At 37.6% G+C, this 21,157-nt stretch overlaps 1 protein-coding gene across 1 annotated transcript in view; it reads right to left on the bottom strand.

The window, feature by feature from the left end:
• Window positions 1-2,491: 2,491 nt before the first annotated feature.
• LOC131439220 (uncharacterized) overlaps window positions 2,492-21,157 on the bottom strand; it is a 21,512-nt gene continuing 2,846 nt past the window's right edge. The window contains exon 3 of the mRNA XM_058609977.1: window positions 2,492-2,606. Coding sequence (XP_058465960.1) covers window positions 2,492-2,606 — 115 coding nt within the window. The remainder of the gene's footprint in view (window positions 2,607-21,157) is intronic.

The raw sequence follows: 21,157 nt of genomic DNA, 5'->3' as shown, positions 1-21,157 counted from the left end.
GTTACTAGTTAATGGACAAACAATCTCTTGGTTTCTCTCAATTTACCGACCGGTACTCGGACCGACAATATACCGACCGGTAATCGGACGAGCAGCCTGTATGCCGCATCGAACAACTACAACCAATGATGAGTTGCGTCCTCCCGAGGAATGATAGTCAGAAGTACCTTCTTCCCCCCCAAGGACATCCACAAAGCAACTTGAAGATCAACTGACGAACAGACCGAAAACTAAATCGACCACGTTTTGATCGACATAAAATTTTTCTCGGACACAACAACGTTCGCACCTACCTACTGGTTTGCTATATGCATGCACCTAAAACTTTCGACGGTGGGTACCACACGTCGAAACCGAACGTTGCGGCTCAACATCGAGCGTCTCCGGGAGTAGCTCAAGACTATGCGCAGCAGTTGGTAGTGGCATTACCAACAGAAGAGCAGCTCGGCGCAGCTACTCTTGGCTGGAGAGACATCCGTTGAGCCATAGCTAGTACTGCTTCAGCAACACTAAGTACGGCGGCTCCGAACGTAAGAAATGACTGATTCGACGACGAGTGTGAACAGATAGAAAAGATTGCGGCTGCAACGAGAGCAAACGAAGAGTGATACAAGCAGACGCGGAATAGATTAAACTTGGTGTCCCGTAGAAGAAAGCGTCAACAGGAAGTTCGAGATCGCGAAGAGATGGAACAGCTGTTCCGTGCTAATGACACAAGAAAATTCTACGAGAAGGTGAACCGTTCGCGCAGAGGCTATGTGCCACAGGCCGATATGTATATTGTTATTAACGGGAATCTTCTCATGAACAACTGTGAGATGATCGAGAGGTGGTGCAGTATTTCGACGAGTACCTCAACGGTGATATAGGCGGAAAACGAAAGTGGCGGCACGGCAACGAACTTGTGAACGCATGCGGCGGACAATAAGCTGCCGGTCCCAGAAGTCGAGGAGGAGGTAGGTCGGTTGAAAAATAATAAGGTCGCTTGCGTTGACCAACTACAAAGCGAGCTACTAAAACATGGTGGTAATGCACTAGTGAAAGCACTGCACTGGGTCGTTACCAAAATCTGGGAGGACGAGATTTTACCGGAGGAATGGATAGGAATTGGCTGCTGTAATTACCGCGCGATCACTCTGCTGAACGCCGCCTACAAGATGCCCTGTCAAATCTTATGTCGCCGACTTTCACCGATTGCGAACGAATTCGTGGGGCAATATCAGGCAGGATTCATGGGCGAATGTACCGCGAATACAATATGCCCACACATCACCTATTCGCCGATTACAAATCAGCCTACGACACAATCGATCGTGATCAGCTATGGCAAACCGTGACGACTACGGACTCCCGGACAAACTGGTACTGTTGATCATGGCAACGATGAATCGAGTGATGTGCGTTGTTCGAGTACCGGGAATAAGCTCGTATCCCTTCAAAACTCGCAGAGGGTTACGGTAAGGTGGTGGTCTTTTGTGTTTGCTATTCAACATTGCTGTGGAAGGTGTAATAAGAGCGAGGATAGACACAAGTGGCACGATTTTCAGAAAGTCCGTCCAGCTGCTTGGTTTCACTGACGATATTGACATTACACGGAACTTTGAGAAGATGGATGAAATTCACATTGTACTAAAAGCTGAAGCAAGTCGGATCCGACTTGTCATCAATGTGTCAAAGACAAAGTACATGAAAGGTAGGAGCTCGAGAGAAGATAATGTCAGCCCACCATTACGAGGTCTTATTGGCGGTGATGAAACTCACTGGTGACTGTCGATAATGACACCAGCAGAGAAATTCCGAGTTCCATCTTGTCAGGAAATCGTGCTTACTTTGGACTTCGCAGGACGCTTTGATCGAGCAAAATTTGCCGTCGTTTGAAATTAACTATCTACAAAACTCTAATTAGATCGGTTATTCTCTACAGGCACAAGTCCTGGACGATACTTGTGGAGGATCAACGTGCACTGGGTGTTTGTGAACGGAAGGTGTTGCGAACCATCTAGGTCACTTACACACCTGTCTAGTCTAGCGTTTCCATTCTAAGTTTATAACTGAGTCTTGTTAACCTACAATATAATTTTTCTGAAAGAATAAATAATTGTTTACTCTTATGCTTGTACTAATTCTACAATACGATAATTTTTCACAGTATATGTACCCGGGTTGGCTATTCAATGCACAGGACACTAGCGTATTACAAGCCAGTTGCCGTTTGTTCGAGCCCCAACCTGGAAGGATTCTTAGTGTCAGTATAATCGTTTCACCAGCCATGCGAAGCCTGTTGAAACAGAAAATTGAAAATCTGCATCATCTGATAAAATTTTGGGCTATTGTTGTAAAAATTGTTTTTGGGTCCATTGGATAATTACCTTTAAATATTTTTCGGTATCTTCTGGATAACTATACCCGAGTCTTGGCAAATTTCTAATATCAAGAATCCTTTCATTGTAACGTATGACAACTAGTACCTCCCATGCACATATGAGTAATTCTAAGTATCTTTAATACATTTGGTCTCACGCCTATGACTTGTGCCTAAGGTTTCGTCTTTAGCTCGATCGTCATAGCACCGTTTATATCCGTTGATTGCCGGGTATAAGTAAGTCCTACAAGTAGGAAAATTTGTTGGAATTGTTCAACAAGTTTCTTGAGCAAAATATTGTTCCACCTGACTGGAGACAAGTGAAAGTTATCGCCATTCAAAAGCCGGGGAAACCAGCTTCCAATCACAACTCATATAGACCCATTGCGATGTTGTCCTGCATCAGAAAATTGTTCGAAAAAATTATTCTGCGACGTCTCGACACTTGGGTCGAGACGAACGGTTTGTTGTCAGATACTCAGTTTGGCTTCCGTAGAAATAAAGGGACGAATGATTGCCTTGCATTACTTTCGTCTGACATCCAAATTGCCTTCGCTCAAAAGCAACAAATGGCATCTGTATTTTTAGACATTAAAGGAGCATTTGATTCAGTTTCCATTGATGTTCTTTCAGACAAGCTCCACCAACATGGACTCCCAGCGGTTATAAATAATTATTTGCACAACCTTTTGTCAGAGAAACGCATGCATTTTTCACATGGCGATTTGGCAACATTCAGAATTAGCTACATGGGTCTCCCGCAAGGCTCATGCCTCAGTCCGCTTCTCTATAATTTTTACGTGAATGACATTGACAGCTGTCTTGTAACCCCATGTACACTAAGACAATTGGCAGATGATGGCGTGGTTTCAGTGACTGGACCCAAAGCTATTGATCTGCATAAACCATTGCAAGATACTTTAGATAACTTGTCCGTTTGGGCTGTTCATCTTGGTATCGAATTCTCTGCGGAGAAAACAGAGTTAGTCGTCTTTTCAAGAAAGCATGATCCCGCGCAGCTTCAGCTCCATATGATGGGAAGAATGATTCAACAGGTTTCAACTTTTAAATACCTCGGGGTGTGGTTCGATTCCAAATGCACGTGGGGAGGACACATTAGGTATCTGATAACGAAATGCCAACAAAGAGTAAATTTTCTTCGAACAATAACAGGATCTTGGTGGGGTGCTCATCCGCAAGATCTAATAAAATTGTATCAAACAACGATACTTTCAGTGATGGAATATGGATGCGTTTGTTTTCGTTCCGCTGCAAACTCTCATATTATCAAACTTGAGCGAATTCAGTACCGTTGTTTGCGAATTGCCTTAGGCTGCATGCATTCGACACATACAATGAGTCTTGAAGTTCTGGCGGGAGTTCTTCCATTGAAAGATCGTTTTTGGGAGCTTTCATCACGCCTGCTAATAAGATGTGAGGTGCTTAATCCCATGGTAATTAATAATTTCGAACGACTAGTCGAGCTTCGATCTCAAACAAAATTCATGACAGTATATTTTAATCACATGTCACAGGAAATCAACCCATCAAGATATATTCCTATCCGTGTCAGCCTCCTAAATGTCCCTGACTCAACTTTATTTTTCGACACATCCATGCAGCGCGAAGTGCGTGGAATCCCGGATCATCTACGCTCGGCGGAAATCCCAAAAATATTTTCAAGTAAGTTCAGGCATATTGACTCTGAGAAAATGTTTTACACGGATGGATCGCGAATTGAAGAAGCGACAGGGTTTGGTATGTTCAACAATAATGTTTCGGCCTCATTTAGGCTTCAAGAACTTGCATCTGTTTATATAGCAGAGCTAGCAGCAGTTCATTATAGTTTGAGTGTAATCGTCACATTATCTCCAAACCATTATTTCCTCTTCACAGATAGTCTGAGTGCAATTGAAGCCATTCGCTCAAACATGATTGGCAAGACTGAACCGTTTGTCCTGGGCAAAATAAAACAGCGCCTGAACGACATATTGAAAAATAATTATCTAATCACTATAGTCTGGGTCCCGGCTCATTGCTCCATTCCTGGCAATGAAAGAGCCGATATTTTAGCCAAACGTGGTGCTATTGAGGGTGAAATTTATGAGAGACCGATTGCTTTCAACGAATTCTATAGCTCGTCTCGCCAAAGAACACTTGCCAGCTGGCAAGCTTCTTGGGATAAAGATGATTTGGGTCGATGGATGCACTCAATTATTCCGAAAATATCGACAAAGGCATGGTTCAGGGGACTGGATGTGAGTAGGGATTTCATTCGTGTGATGTCCAGACTCATGTCCAATCACTACACGTTAGATGCACATCTCCTTCGAATTGGGCTCTCCGAGACTAATCATTGTGCTTGCGGAGAAGGTTATCGGGATATTGATCATGTCGTTTGGACATGCGTGGAGTATAGTGATGTCAGATCTCAACTAATAAATTCTTTGCGTACCCAAGGTAGACTATCCAATGTCCCAGTTCGAGACATTCTTGCCTGTCGTGACCTTTCATACATGAAACTTATTTATCATTTCATAAAGAAAATTGGAGTTTCAATTTAATAAAGGCCCCTCTTAAGACTTAGTTCTGATTCCAGCTGCGTCCATGAGTTCAACCAATAGCTAAATTAGAAAAAAAATTATGTAATGATACAAACAAACTCGAAACAGTTTATGAAATTATCAACAAAATGTCTGAAAATATCAGCTTATTTTATAATTTATAGAAGTTAATCGTTTGGTTCAATTAATATTTCCGAGCAGATTTCATAATTAATGGCGAGTTACCTAAGATGATGTTTAAGTAATAAGAGGAATATGTTTTAATAAATTCAAATCGTTGTGACTATGTTAGAATTAAATTAGGATAAGAATTTTATGTAAAAGTGATGCTACGGCGAAGAAAAACTTATGTAAACTGCCTTAAGAAATAAACGTATTTATGAAAAAAAAAAAAGTAGGAAAATGTCTTCAACTTATATGATGTTACTTAGTTTGATCGGCGTGTTCATTACGCTTATATATTTACGCAAAAATCTGTAGCATTCCAGTAAAAAGGAGGAAACTTCCATTCCAACCGGTGGTATCATCCCGACCTTTGGATGTTTCTCAGCTCACGTATCATCACAAAATTAATCGGTGATAGCTTTTGAAAGCTCAAATATTACCAACAATATCAAGGTATGCTGCCTTTTCACTCCCGTATTACAGCTTATGTTTCCCGAGAATTTTAAGTTCTGACAGACGCGAAATATTTTTTTAGAACTGGAGGAAAATTGCGTAAACAGTGCTTCTTATTATTACAAAAAAAAAAAAACAAAGGTGCATTCACATGTGTTTCAAACAAAATTATTAATTTGAAACACTTTTTAAGAAAAATGTCTCTTAGTCTTCGGACCACGCTACCCTAAACAAATGATGATCAATCAAGTTTTCTTCACTTTTGATGTTAGTAAAAACTTTAAAAATCATAGGTTAATCTAGTTTTATGAAAAAATGACTGGATTTTTTTTGAGCTTTCGGGAAATGTACAACAAAAAACCAAAATAGTGGAAACTGTTTCTATCCTTAGCCAAAAAGAATCTCCCATTCGACCTTGCTGTAAAAAGGGCACAGTAAATGGACAGGCAAAGTTATCAAATTGCGCCCACGGAAAATGGAGTCAACGAGGGAAATTAAACCTATTTTTTCCTAGAAATGGCAGAGGTGACAAAGAACCAAATGGAATGATATTTTTTTCGTGTTTTCCTCCCAAAGTATGAAGCTAAAACCTATCTCCGTCTCAGTGTACTTCTGTCTGACTGGACTCGATACTCGTGGGTACCGATTTCTTCTGTTTCCCCTTACGTTGCGATTTTCTGGTAGTTCAGGACGAGTTGTTGCAAAATCGCTAGCCTAAGCAAATTATTATGCATCTTTTTAGGCGGTTTAATCAGAATTTAGACAGGAGGCTAGGAGAAGACATGTAGCAAAGATTCTATTTTCATCTAACTACGGATTAGTTACAATGTTTATTGAAGCGTGAGTGGTAGAGTAATGTATTAACTTTTTGCACCCACGCTGAAGGTGTGAACAGTGCGGTCTTACTATACTTTTCCGATATGTGCTCCTTCTATTCGCTTCGTCACTAGTGGACATTTTCTCCATTGCAAAGTAAATAAGGAAGCTATAATCAGCATCTGTTTTCTAGGGGAAAATATACCAAATTTCACCAATGGACTCTTCTCTACAACTCCTCGGTGCCTAGTCCCGGTTTCAGAGCGCAATGAAACGGAAGAAGGAAATGTGCCTATCTACGGCAACCTTTTCATGTGTTTTGCGGCTTTTTGTGTTTTTTTTCTCTGTTTTGTGTTTAATACAAATAATTGTGCTAGTTGGTATGTTTTGCTACATTTGCAAAAAAAGGGTTGGTTGAAATTATCCTTCCTTTCATTTGTTGCCGAATTGGTTGATTGGATTTCTCACTCCCAGAACCCTTGTATCTCTGTTTTCATCGATACTGGAAATGGGTGACAAATTTATAACAATGAGAGTAACAGGCATAAGTGATCAGCAAAATTGGTTCGATTTAAGTGATATGAAAAATAAATTCGCTGGCTTTATCTACTTCTATTATTGTAATTCGGTCTTCAATTCGAGGGATTGATCTGTGCAGTCAATTGAATCGAAGACATCAATTTGGACGGTGAATTCAATTTGGAAAATTGCTGAATAGAGTAATCAGGAAAGTGTATTTTTATGTTTTATTTTTCTAAACATGTATTGGCTGCTTTCGCATCATTTTATGTACAGACAAAGAACCTGTTCTATGGGGTATTGTGGATAACTAAGCAAGTTATAGACTCAAAGCAAAGTCCTGGCATTACATTCCTTTTGTGGAATTTGGCCTTTCTGTTTCAACAGACTTCGCAGCCGATTCTTAGTGTACAGAATCATTGCATGGCTAGTACTATGGATCCTACTGACACTAAGAATCCTTCCAGGTCGGGGCTCGAACATACGACAACTGGCTTATAAGACCAGCGTCCTATGCATTGAACCGCCAACCCGGGACCACGTTATAGACTCACAGTTTCGAATCACGTAGTTATGAGATTTTGACTATGTATATTCATTTACATGTACACAGATAAAAATATTTTGTGATTTTACATTTATTTTCATGCACATATTTGGAGCAGGCAATCGAATGGAAATTTACATTACAAAACGAAGCGGTTTGTAAATATACAGTCTTGTTCAATGAAAAACTAAATGAATTTTAATATAATTTTACATCAATCATGGTTTTAAATCAGGTTTTCGTTTCAACTGATGTCTATTTCATAGTACTATCGGTTTAAATGTCGTGTAAGTTTCATCTTTTCTTTCTGTGTATGTTAGGTTTTTGCTTAATTGAATATTTATGGTTCGATGCTATATATAGCATGCGTTTAAATCCAAAATTGAAAATAATGAAAAAGGTATAAGGAATGCAAGAAGTGGGGGGTGCTGGGGAAAGATAGCAGAAATTAAATAGAAAGAAATCATTTCCACTGTGTCGAGACGCTCAGCCTCCATTTTATTTATTTTTCGTTGACGTTCGCTGGTTTTACATGCTGCCGCTTCAAAATTTAAACACTGTATGGATTTTCATTTGCGCTTACGGTCACTTTACCCAAGCTGATATTCTCTCTATCATTTTTAAGAGAGAATGAGAACGCTGTTGCTGTCATTTTTTCTATTCTCCTAGGAAGGACCCTTTTTGCACGCTAATTTTAAAATATTCTTTAAGATCGAAATTTGGATTATTCTATTTTAAAATTAAATCGAGGCTATATCTCAACCTGTATTTTTGTCAAATATTTAGTTCTTTATTTGTTTATGCAGTATTATTAGGTACAAATTTTTTAACACATTTTGATATTAAACGGTATTCAATTTGTGTATATGTTTGACTTTTGTGCATAAAATTATTTCCAGGTATTTATCGTTCATTTTATAATTAATCATCTTTTTGTTTAGTTACAGGAAAACTCTTTATTGATATATTGTGTAAATGTAGTCGTCATTGAATCTTGCGGGTTTTCGAATATCCCTTCGAAGGAATCCTGATCGCGTTCGATTACAATCATCCAATTGCTTTGGAACAGAATCTCTATTGTTATCTTCACCTGAATGCAGTGTGTCTGATGCTTCACGTAAGGATGGACATGGGACTTTACTTAAATCGTTGATGCTTCTTGCATACTGTACACCATTTCCACCTAAAATGACCATCTTCGACCCTTCTTGATCGACGACTGTATAGCGCTTTGAGGAAAATGTACGATCTGTTTTCGAATTCTTCTGTTGCCTTACAAAAACAACATTTCTTATGCAAATGTCCGAACGCTTAGCTTATCGTGCACGGTCTGAATGGTTTTTTTACTAATTAGCTTTTCTTCTAAATCTTTTTTTGCGAATATATATATATATATATATATATATATATATATATATATATATATATATATATATATATATATATATATATATATATATATATATATATATATCCGATCTAGTTTTCTACTACTCTCGTTGTTCCACAGACTTGGGAAATTCTTCGACCAACAGCAAGAAATTCAAAAAGTGTTATGTTTAATCTAGAATGTGGAATTAATGTATTATAATTGTGTACAAACAATTACAGTTCTTTCCTCAAATTTTTGCCATCGATTTTTGCTGCAGACAATGTTTTAAATATAGCCTGATTTTGTCGTTCAACTAATCCGTTCGACTGTGGTTTGAGAGGAATCGATTTGCGGACTTTGACCCCCTTCTCCTGCCAATAATCACAGAAAGACTAACTTTGGAATGGTGGTCCATTATCGCTCTGGATTATTAGTGGTAAACCCCACCATTTGAATATCTCTTGCAAAGCCGATTTAGTAGGATCAACATTTTTACGGTGCATTTCGACTACGAACAAGAACCTTGAGTATGTGTCGACGACCAGGAGAAATTCTCCAGATCCAAAATGAGGAATCATGAGGAAATCTATATGTACGATTTCCCATGGTCCTACTGGCAAGTCGCGTGATAATAATGGTACAGGTGGATTTCTTCTTGATAGCAGTGTACATGTTTCGCAGTTTTTGGAAAAATTTTCGGTTTGCGTGCTCATCTTCGGCCACCAAAAGAAATCTCGCATGATACGTTTCAACGCTACCTGTCCAATGTGATCACTATGGATATCATTGCTTTTCGTCTTAATGGTTCAGGCAAGATTATCTCATCACCTTTACAGTTTGATGCTCCGATACAATGTATATTTTTCTTGTGGGCCTCAAATTTCCGCAATTCGGCGGGCCATACGTTATGCTCAAGAGCATATATTGCATTACTGAGATTCGCGAATCAATCGCGATAACGCATCCGCTACATTGTCTTCTCCCCTAATTCTTTCCATGGTAAAATCATATGGGTGTAGTCTTGATGCATATCCCTTAGCTCTTGAGAATGCTCGTTTTCCGATGTGATAGTTTCAATGATAAAAACATTCATTAGCTGAAGCATCCATACGTACAATAAAAGGTCTGCCAGTAAGGTAGAAAGCAAATCGTTCAATACCCCATACCAAGGAAGCTCTTAACAGGTCATTGGACGTTTGAAATTTCGAATTGCGTTCACTTTCTCTCGTTCAATTCGCCTTCCTTCTCCCATAACTCAAAGCCTACAAACTTCAAATCTTGGCTTTTAAAAACACATTTCGAATAATTGATTTGAACATTGTGGTCTTCGAGTCTTTCTTGGACTATAACAAGGTTCCTATCATGTTCTTCCTCTGTAGAGCCAAAAAATCAGAATATCGTCGAGATAGTTACATACACCTTCACAACTGGCTAGAATGGTGCGTTCCATTACTTCTTGGAAAATGTCCAGAGAATTGCATAATCCAAATGGTAGCCGTTTATACCGGAACATTCCGAAATCTGTCATAAAGTTGGTTAAGTGCCTTGAAAGAAAGCGCTGGATAGGTCTATTGTAGAAAACCATTTTGCATGTTCTAATTTCGCAAGTATTTGATCTAAATTTGGCATAGCGTAGGGATTACGCAATATGTACCTATTTGTATGTTGTGTAACCCTTCATTGTAGTTTTCATCCGCAACTAATACTTCAAACGTAGATGCCGTCATTGTGTTGACTTGAACCCTAGAGTCAATGAGAAATTCGCATGTCATACGAGATACGGAAACACTTATCAGACTGCGGTCTATTGGCTCAAATAGCACAGCCACCATTGTTTCAGCATTTTTGTTCGTCGAATTAGTGCCTAAATACATCCTGAAGGAAACATTCAGGTCAAAAATGGAAACTAAGTAAATAATATATCATAAATGGAATTTCGGCGAAAATTTTTCTCTCACTGTTTGTAAAAAAAGTCTGAAACAGTTTCAATGTTAATTACGTAATCAATACATAGAATCTGCAAGAATCTGTCGAGAGGAGAGAGCAACTGATGACAAACAAGACGCATGAGTGTATTGAATGTGCAGAAAGCACAAAGTTTGTATATGTGTGCATTTGTATGCGTTCTGAAAGTTCAATAGTTAATTAGTTTTACTGAGTTCAACTTGTGCAGGTTTGTAATGATTTAACCCAGTGTAATTTGTCGGCCGGATTCAGTTCGATTGTCGAACCGATTGATCATTTTCCTCTATCATCATATAATAAAGCAGGGTAAACTTTGTTATTATATTAGTGAAAACCCCAATTTTCTTAAAATTCTGTATAAAATCAGCATTTTTTGCAAAATCTGTATAAAACTCAGTAAATTTTACCAATGTACTTGAAAATCAGCAGAATGCTGAAAAATTCAGTTATCTGGTAACCCTAACACGAAAGCCCAAATTAAATATTCGATTCGTTTTTCCGTCATGTCCTTTTAGTTTCTCCGGAAGCACAGCGTTTGATCGAAAACATTCTCATTTGGTTGTGATTTCATAAAATCTGACTTTAAGATGCATAAAACTTTTGCGCAAGCAAGAATTGCCGTGATAGATTCGTTGATTCTAGTCGTAGCAGAAATTTTACCCAGTTCTTTTAATTGAAAATTCGTGGTGGGACAAAAGTTAAAAAAAATGCATTGGCCTTACTATAATACTGTTTAAAAAAGCACTCTTACCCAGTGTTATACATGACGTACTAGTACCAATAACAGATGTCAATAACAGATAGCGCTATCCTTGGATTGCCACTGAGTTTTGTTGTTGACAAAAATGCCAGCTGGTGCAATCTACTCAATTTTATTTTCTGTTGGCACACATAATGAACTAAATTGGGCTTAATTTCGATCAGTAGGACTTGGTAATCACCGCGACACTTTGTCCGGATTTCGACGTTCTAATGTAATTAACAAATAATGAAATTCGGCCTTTGTTCGATCCGTTGAGCCCTTGTCAATTCACAAGTGTGCATATATATTTTTTATGACCCTTCAGACACAATGAACACAAAAAAGCCATTCTTTAGTGTCGGCCAGAATGTCCCGCCCCTTGTCATTACCTAGCGGACACTTTTCTGGCTGTTTTTTTTCATCGTCATTTTATTGTGAGGCTACGCGTTACCATTCATTACATCGGTTTCCATTCCTTGTTGCGACCATTACTCATTTTATGATGATTGGATTGTTTAATTGAAACACTATGGATGAATTCATTTCAGTGCGAAAGGCACTTAAATCGCCAATGTCCCAAGGACATAAATTGTCTTACCTTCGTTCGAGCAGACAGCACATTCAAATTGATCCGGACGCAAGTTCTTCAGGAAAAAAAACAATTGTCAAACATAAATACACCGGAAAGCACCCTGCAACAATATTCTGAAGAAAGCAGTCACAAAGAAAAAAAACCTAGATGGAAAATACGACAGTCAGTTCACTTCAGGCGAATTAGCATCTAGATAGCTTCTTTTTCATGGTCTTATCGACTTCTGTATCGTCCCATGGGCTGCGGTTCAGTTGTTTTCGCATTTCAGAACTCAGAACAGAGTCTCATTGCCAAAAAATTGGGGCAATATTGTAGGGTGTAGTCCCAATAGTCAGGACAATTTTTCATCGACACGCATCAGTACCTTCCAATTGGCGCAGCAGTGAAAGCTGAAATGTATGTTAAAATGTTTGGTATGGCCTTGGTCCCCGCGCTACCATCAGTTCCAATCAGTAAGACAATTTACACAAATTATTCAATTGAAAAAATTAACATAGCTAGAAGGTATCATCTTGTTTACCTTGTCATAGCGAGTTTGCTGAAATGTACAACGAACGGATCTCTCTTTCAGAGTATAGGACACAAAAATAACATTTCGGTGAAATTTTTACATTTTTTGCCAGATAACCACAGGATCAACGCTATCAAAGTTGAAGTAACAGCCCGATCCCTCTACCGAAAGAACGTCGAAGTGCTTGAGGTTCTTTCACTTTCTATCAAGCGGCTCTGTTTTGGTTTGTGATCCTTTTTTATTTCCCTTTTGTAGCTGTGGCTTAGACGAAATTCAAATAATTGCGTCCCTCCCGGCTCCCTTCTATTTGGTATGATTACGTTTTTGGTTGTTCAATATATCCCTCTATTTCCTAGTTGGTGTAAGAGCTTATTCTTGTTGGCTTCCGAAAGCCTTCCCGTGTTTATTCGATCCAGGTTTGGAGTCCCAGAGAAAAATCGAACGGTACAATGTAGCATTGTTACAACATTCTTGCATGAATTTAATTTTCAAGAAATGAAAACATTCTCGTTATGCAATAAATAAACATGTTAGCGTTTCTATTTGTCTTTACGCTTGGCTTGCAAGAAGTCGCATAAGTTAGGATACAACAACGGAAAAAACGGCGATTGGACGAAGGGCTTCGCGTTTAGCTTCCTGGTCGGATATCCCGTTTTGCTTCTAGCGAATCGAGCACATCTGGTTACTTGGTTGAAAATTATTCGATGAATTTTCAATTTGCGTATAACCTTTCCAATGGCATGCGGAGTATTTTCTGTTCAATGATGATGTTTGTTTGTGGTATAAGGAATTGATCTCGTAATCGGGAATGTCAACTTGGATAGCATATTTGAGAGTGGTCTAAACGTAAGACGTGCACTTATCAATTTTCATTATACACAAAGCTTTGTTTGGCTGTATTATTGCTGTACAGGATACTTCTAGAAAAAAACTTCCATTATTGTAGTGTTGTGTAAAGTAAATTAAATTTAGCGAGCATACACAAAGCTGAGGAGAAAAGTGATCTTAGTTTGGAGATTTTTTCAAAGGCTCCAGGCAAACTTTTAAAAATTTTATCGGAAATAGCGGAAGACAGTTTGTTGGTTGTACTAAAAAAAATATTAAAAATAGGTTGATTTATTGCTATGAATTTTATTCCTTTTTATACATCAATAAATAAAAAGGGGGTGGGTAAAGTCAGAGACTTAACTGGATAAAGTGAATACGAATGAAACTGACATGCTTCTTCAACAATTATGAAACAGAATACAGCAATAAAATTTTTGTTCAGGAGTCAGTTCCCAATTTTTGGTTTGGAGTTCAGGTCTAAATTTTTTTCCAGAATTAAGATCTAAAATTGAAATTTTGAATCTTGTTCCAGCACTCCAAATTTTTTGTTCAGAAATGTTTCTGAATCTGAGTTTTGGATACAAATTCCGAATTTAAATTACGTCACTAAAATGAGTTCCAAAATCTAGTCAACCAACGAGTTCCAAAAATCTAGTTCCAGGAAATAGAATTAGGATTCAATTCAAGAGTTTTAGTTGTAACTCTATGCTGGAACTAAATTCTAACATTAGGTTCGGAATTTAAGTAGACTTGAATCTAGGTTCTCAGTTCAGCTCAAAAACTCATTTTTGTATTCATTTCTAAAATTTAATTCGAATGAGGCTTTAGAAACGAATGAGAGCGCAACCTGAGCGTTTGATGCTTTATACGTCTGTTTGATGCGAACGTCTGTTAACATATTGTTGCGTTTGGTAGAAGGTCCTCACCACGTCGTCCACTCCCGTCTTACGCACAAGAATTAAAAATAAATGTTTTATCATGGTTTACCTTTTATATTCAATAGTGTCACTATTTATGTACCATTTAATTCCACTATTTCACTGTCACGTTATTACACTTTCACAAAGTCACTATACTTTAATGATGGTTTGGGCCGCTGTAACCGCAGATGGGCGCTCTCCAATCGTTTTCATCGAGCCTGGCGTCAAGGTAAATGCGACATATTATCGGGAAAGTATTCTGGAGGTTGCTTTGAAGCCGTGGGCAGACAAACATTTCGGTGGCAGACCATGGACGTTTCAGCAGGACTCGGCACCGTCTCACAAAGCTCGAGTTAACCAAGAATGGCTGAAAAACAACGTTCCGAACTTCATCACGTCCACACAATGGCTCTCGAATTCACCAGATGCGAATCCAATGGATTATTCTCTTCGGGTCATTTTGGAAAGCAAAGTCCGAACTAAAAGATACACCAGTCTCGAGGCGCTGAAAAAAGTTATTGTCCGCGAGTGGGCCAAAATACCTGCAAGTCACATTCGGCCAAACGAACTCCTTCGCTCTCTCAAGACATCAAGTCAAGGCAAAAGGTGATCATATCGAGCAAAAGTGAATTGATTCTGAATTTTGTATTATTTTTACACATTTTGTACTTTGAATTAAGTAAAAGTAATTTTCCAAACTGAATTTATGGCCTTTTTAATTGGTTACACTTCGAGTGCCGGACCCTGTAAATAGTGACACTATTGAATATATTCCGCTAACAGCTCCAAGTGAAAAATAGTGACTTTTATATTCGCTCAGTTGAACATCGAGACTGAGACTACCTCAAAACCATCGCCCGAAAGCGAAAAAAGCATTCCTCCACAGTAGTCGTGTACCCAGAAAAAAATTTCGTCAGGGAGATTTTCATAATATAGGGAGATTTTCATAATATAGGGGACATCAGCGCTAAACCGGACACCGGTTTCCGCTTATAATTTCTAGTTTCGGGGGTAGGAAAAGGTTTGAACCCCTAAAACCCCCCTCCGCATACGCGCACAATGTGACCCAAATACGACAAAGTAACAGGGAAGAAATCATCTAAATATTGTGTAGTTATAAGAAATTCCTTCGGCATTTTATCGCTAAGGTAGTGTGCCTTATTAAATATATTGCTACACACCTAGAAAAAATCGTGTAAACTTACGTCATCTGTGACCGACCTATGCGTTAAAAATGACACAATTTTACAGTAAATATTACTTATGTTTAATGCATTCTGAAATATTTTCTAGTGTTAAAACATGTAAATTTACACGCTTGCTTGACAGAGAGGTATGTTTGACGTTTATTTATCGTATCATTGTCATCTATAAATCTCATAATTTTTTGCTATGTAGATAAAAAAGGTGAATTTAAAAGTAATGTAATCTCTCATAGTTGCTAATTAATCTGGATTTTAGTACTGTATGTTTTTACAGTGTTATTCAAAAGGACTTTTGTTATTTTTTGTTGATGTTGGTAATTGCGTGTTTCATAAATGGGAACTTTAAAAATTGGAACCTGCATAAAACCCCCAGTCCCGGACCTTTTCAGGGCGCCCGTCATGCCAATATATGCACAAACAGTACGCTCAGTCAAAGCTGAAGAGCAAACGTGTTTGACGGGCCTCACCGGCCGAGTGCGGATAGGCCTTACGGGCTGAGGACAGTACCGTTTTTTTTGTTTTTTTGTTAGTTTTTTTTTGTAATTTTCCCGTTTCAAATTAAATTTTCTTGGAAACGGTGAAAAACTCACCTGACAATGTCTTCAAAATTTAGTTGAGAATATTCTGTGAAATTTTCGGAATGATTCATTGAGTTTAGCGGTCGTGTTGTATTATTTTCTGACTGAAGAACTGCTGAAAATTGGAACGCTCGGAAATGCATACCTCTACTTGTTCTTCGAATATCTCGGCTTTGAAGGCTTGTATCATAAATCTACCGTGACAAAGTCTAGATAATTTAGTGTAGTTGCGATTAGTACATAAAAACATATATGTTATCGCGATAAAAATAAAGTCTTGTATTTATCTGTGAAACAAAGTCACTTTCAATACATCCGCCATTTTTTTCGCTTTGGAAAAACTTCTCATCAAAATAATAAAATGTATGCTGGCAACCCGGTACAGTTTGCTCATATACGAGAGAGTACAAGGAAAATACGATGCGCAAAGGGAATTGAGCGAGCCACGTGGTCGATTTAAAACTCAACACGTGACCCTCTGTCCTCAGACCTTAAGATGCAATTTATGCGATAGGCGCGTTTTGATGTGGGAAATACACGGAGGGGTTATCATCATGTATAGGAGAATAATATTGCAATCCTCCCCCCCCCTCCTCCCCGGGCCTGTTTCTTCTCTCGGCGGCCCTGCATTAGGGTGCCATTGCAAAAATTTTATGCAAAATTTAAGTTGAATCGGACATGGATAAGTTTTGAGTTTTTCAATCGATTCTGTAAAATTTGTGATGTTAAATGAAATGAAATATTACCAAAAAGTTTTCTCCAAATAGTATTAAATATTAACGATTAATTTATATTTTCGATATTTGGCTCAGAGACATTTTCTGATGTGTTAAAGCATTTGTGCACTAACGCATATGAAAATTAGAGATGATCAAACTTGGCCTCCTAATTACATCTTTGTGTATGCTGGTACGTTTGCATTTGTAATTGATTCAGTCAATACTTTTTAACAAATAGAATATTTTCAGATAGCTTGCTCGTGAATTTTGATGGTTATTACCTATTGTGATAAGGTTTTTTATAGTTTTGTACCTCTTTCTTGAAAATGACCAAGTGTGTATTTTGCCTATCTCATATAGAAAGGTTATGCAATCACTTGAAAAATCGACTAGTAATAATTTCCATTTACCATTCGAATCAGTGCATCGAACTGAGTAATGTCTGTCCCAAGTAGCAATGCGCAACTAGTTCTGATACGACTAAGTCCAAACTATGTTGCAACAAGAGCACGAATATGTTTTTAAGTTATATTGTTTAAAACAAGGTGACAACAATGTTTCTTCATAACATAACTAGTTACGAAATAGTTATTTAGGTTTCAAATCACCACATATTTTTGTCATATTGAATTAATATTGAATATTGAATTTTTTAGCTATCGTTATTTAATCCAAACATATCTTTAATAACAACTATGCTTCTAGCTACTAGTTGAAAATAAGTTTATTTGACTCAAATAGTAGCAACCCGTAATTAGTTCTGATACCACTTAGCCCAACTATGTTATACTGGTTAAAACAAGGTGACGGTAGTATTTCTTTATAACATAAACATTGAACTAACTATCATTTGTAAGTTATCGTTACTTGATTCTAACATATCTTTTATCACAGCTATGTTTTTAGCTACTAGTTGAAAAAAGGTTGCGAAACCAATATAAATACGTATGATTCAAATAGCTATCGATATGTTTTCCCAACGTAATGATAACGGAAACACAACCAAAAAAACTTTTGTTGGCTTGAACATGGCGATCACACTATGGAGTCGCAGGAAGTGTATAAAACATAAATAAAACCAGGATATTACTTTTTTCAAAACTACTTTTTGGGCGAAAATAATGAAAGGCAGAATAGTCATTTTTATTCTATGCACTATCATAAACTCGAAGAAAACAATATATGGATTAAACATCTATTGTTATGTTACAATATATGAATTTAAAATAATGAGAAATCACTCTACTAGGATTAATTTTGAGCATTCTGAACAAAGAGTTTTTTTTCGTTGTTTATTGTTCATACCTTTATAAATAAATTTAGATTGAAGGCGCATAAAAAAACAGTTAATTAAAATTGAATTCCGCTCGACAGTTTTAAAATCGTTGTGAAATTTTTACCTTGTATCAAGTTTGTGATTTCAATTACTCTACTAACTTTTTATTGCTGATAGAAAAGTTCTCTGGATCCATTCATTGTTTATAATGTCGATGGTGACTAAGTTTCAACTAGTTTACTTGAACACAAGTTATTTTCAAGTTATGGAATGATAAGTTATTTCAGTATGGTATCACAACCTAACGACAACTTATTTTTAGCCGACTTAACAACTAGTAGAAAGTGCGCTTTTTGCGTAACGCAAGTGGTTAGATATTAGTAACCATAACTTAAATTTCTAGTTGCAAACTAGTCAGAAATAATCTAGCGTAACAAAAATTGTTACTTGGGGTGTGTGTATGTGTTTGTATGTATGTGCGTGTATGCACAAACAATCTCACTAGGTTTCCTCGGAGATGGCTGAACCGATTTTGACAAACTTAGATTCAAATGAAAGGTCTTGTGGTCCTATACGGAACTCCTGAATTTCATCCGGAATTCCGGTTCTCGAGTTATAGGGTAAAGTGTGTTGAATATTGTACACCGTCACCGAAGCCGGCGAAACAAAAGACGAAAAAGTTTTCCAAACTGGAATCAAAACTTCACAAAACGATAGCTATTACCAGTAGGCAACTAAACAAACTGATTCCGGCTATCCTGGTTTCCGGTTTCGGAAGCACCGGAAATAGTGGTCATAGATCTCACTCACTTTTCTCAGCGATGGTTTGATCGATTTCCACAAACTTGAATTCAAATCAAAGGTCTCACGGCTCATACGGAATCCCTGAATTTCGGTTCCGGAGTTATAGGGTAAAGTGTGTTAAATATTGTACACCGTTACTCAAAGCGGCGAAACAAAAACCGTAGAACAAATCTAAACCGGTCTTAAAACTACATCAATTGGTAGTTATTATCAGTAGGCCACTAAACAAACAGATTCCGGCTATCCTGGTTCCCGGTTTTCGATTAACGACGGGAGATAATAGTCATATGCTCCAAAATGGTTCTTACTTACTTTCATCGGGGATTGCAGATACGATATTCCCTATCCTAGGGCACTTTTTCATTCTGTACATATTATTATACTAGTTAATGCACAAACAATCCTATGGTTTCTTTCAAAAATTGAAGAGAAACATTTTGTATAGAATACCATAGCATTATCTATACGAGAAAGGCATCATTACACTACTAGGTGGATTCAAATAGGTTTTTTATTGTGTCATATGATAAGAAGAAACAACGAGTTTAGTTGATTACGGCTAAGTTTACTCAATTTAACATTTTATATTACCAAAAGAAGTATTCTTGTGTGGTAACAAGTGCTTTTTATTTTCATTTGGTGTAAAATATTTGTCTCCTCCTCACCAGAATGTAGATGTGCATAGTGATCGGGTGTGAGCTTTGATGTCGGGTGAAAAGCGAATTATCCCTGTTGAATTTATCATTACTGATTTACAGTACCTTCGTTTGGTGGCTTAATTAGAAGGTTATGGGAAAATACACTTCGTTAGACAGTTCCTAGGATAGTCATTATTATCAGTAATGACAGACTGTTTTGGCTAATTTCGTGTTCTTTCCCGGATGCGTAGAGTAGGGCTTCAATATAGGTCGAAATAGCATGTGTTTGCTCTCCTCCCGAGTATGGGGATGGTGATAAGTATAAGTACATATAAGACAAACAGCATCGAAGTAACCAGTGGGAGGCACAAGATTCCATTCAGGATTATCATCAAAGGAAACAAAAAACAAAACCCTCGTACATCCAGTATCACATGTCAGCACAAATACAAGTTATTACGGTGGTTGAAAGTCTGCTGAAGAAATGTTCTGCTACCATAACGACTTGAGGATATTGCGAGTTTTATCATAGGTGTGATGAGTAGCAGTTTTCTGTTTAGGCGTAGGGTAAAATTTGTAAAGAATCGAGATTAGAGCAGATGTGTAGGCTTTGGACATTGCTAAAGGTTGTTGTTTCCTGTTACTAGTAAGTCTATCTTTGCATTTGATTCACTTTACATTCTATAAATGTGAGATTTATAGGAAATAGGCGCATTTGACCACATAATTTTTAGAAAGAAACACAGAAATTATTAGAATCCAGAAAATAAGCGAAGCAAATGCAGTTTAATTCATGAAACTTTTGCATCTCGAAATAACTTTCAGTGGTCTTCCCATTTTACCCAGTTTTCCAATATAAAAATTCCGGGGAATATTTCGAAGCAGCAAAAGCTGGACGAGGCTAATGAATCTTCTCTTTCGGTTCACTGCTATCGCTCTAGACAGCGAGTTGATAAATAAGCAACGACAGCATCAGTTCCGACAGGAGCAACTGAAGTGCCGAGAAATACCTCTAATTATTTCTTTTCTCACTACGAAACACACTGATGAGCTAATGGTGCTGGTGCTGGCATTTGAGTATGATGTAGTGGGTGGTACTTCCCGATCGAATGGAAATGAAAAATATCTTAATATGTTGCATTTTTCGCATAAATTTTTTCAATAATGCGCGATACGTAACAAATAGGAACAATAATAAAATTGTAATAAATAGCAATTTTGTGTCTATTGTGCCATGTGCATCATATCGGGAATAATAATGACTGGATTACAATAGACGCTCATTACATTCATCCCTAGTGGTTGCTTGTGGGATCTAATGCGACATGCAAGAAGATAAAAAGCTGGGCTTGAAAATAAGGGTATGCTAATATCAACCGTGTGTTCAGCAGGTTTCAGTAGTGGTTGGGTTATGCAGTAATGCCGAGAGTACTAATCATCATCTTAGTCATTCGAATCATTTGTTCGTAGCGGTTTTCGAAAAAGATATAACGAGTAAGGATCAAGCTAACATACTTGAAATGCATGCATGTCTATTGGCTACTCGAATGAAATATTTTTGACAAAAATAAGATATAACTC

Source organism: Malaya genurostris, chromosome 3 (genome assembly GCF_030247185.1).
Source record: "Malaya genurostris strain Urasoe2022 chromosome 3, Malgen_1.1, whole genome shotgun sequence".
NCBI lineage: Eukaryota > Metazoa > Arthropoda > Insecta > Diptera > Culicidae > Malaya > Malaya genurostris.
The sequence above is the reverse complement of the archived record's forward strand: the minus strand, read 5'-3'. Positions and strand labels throughout refer to the sequence as shown.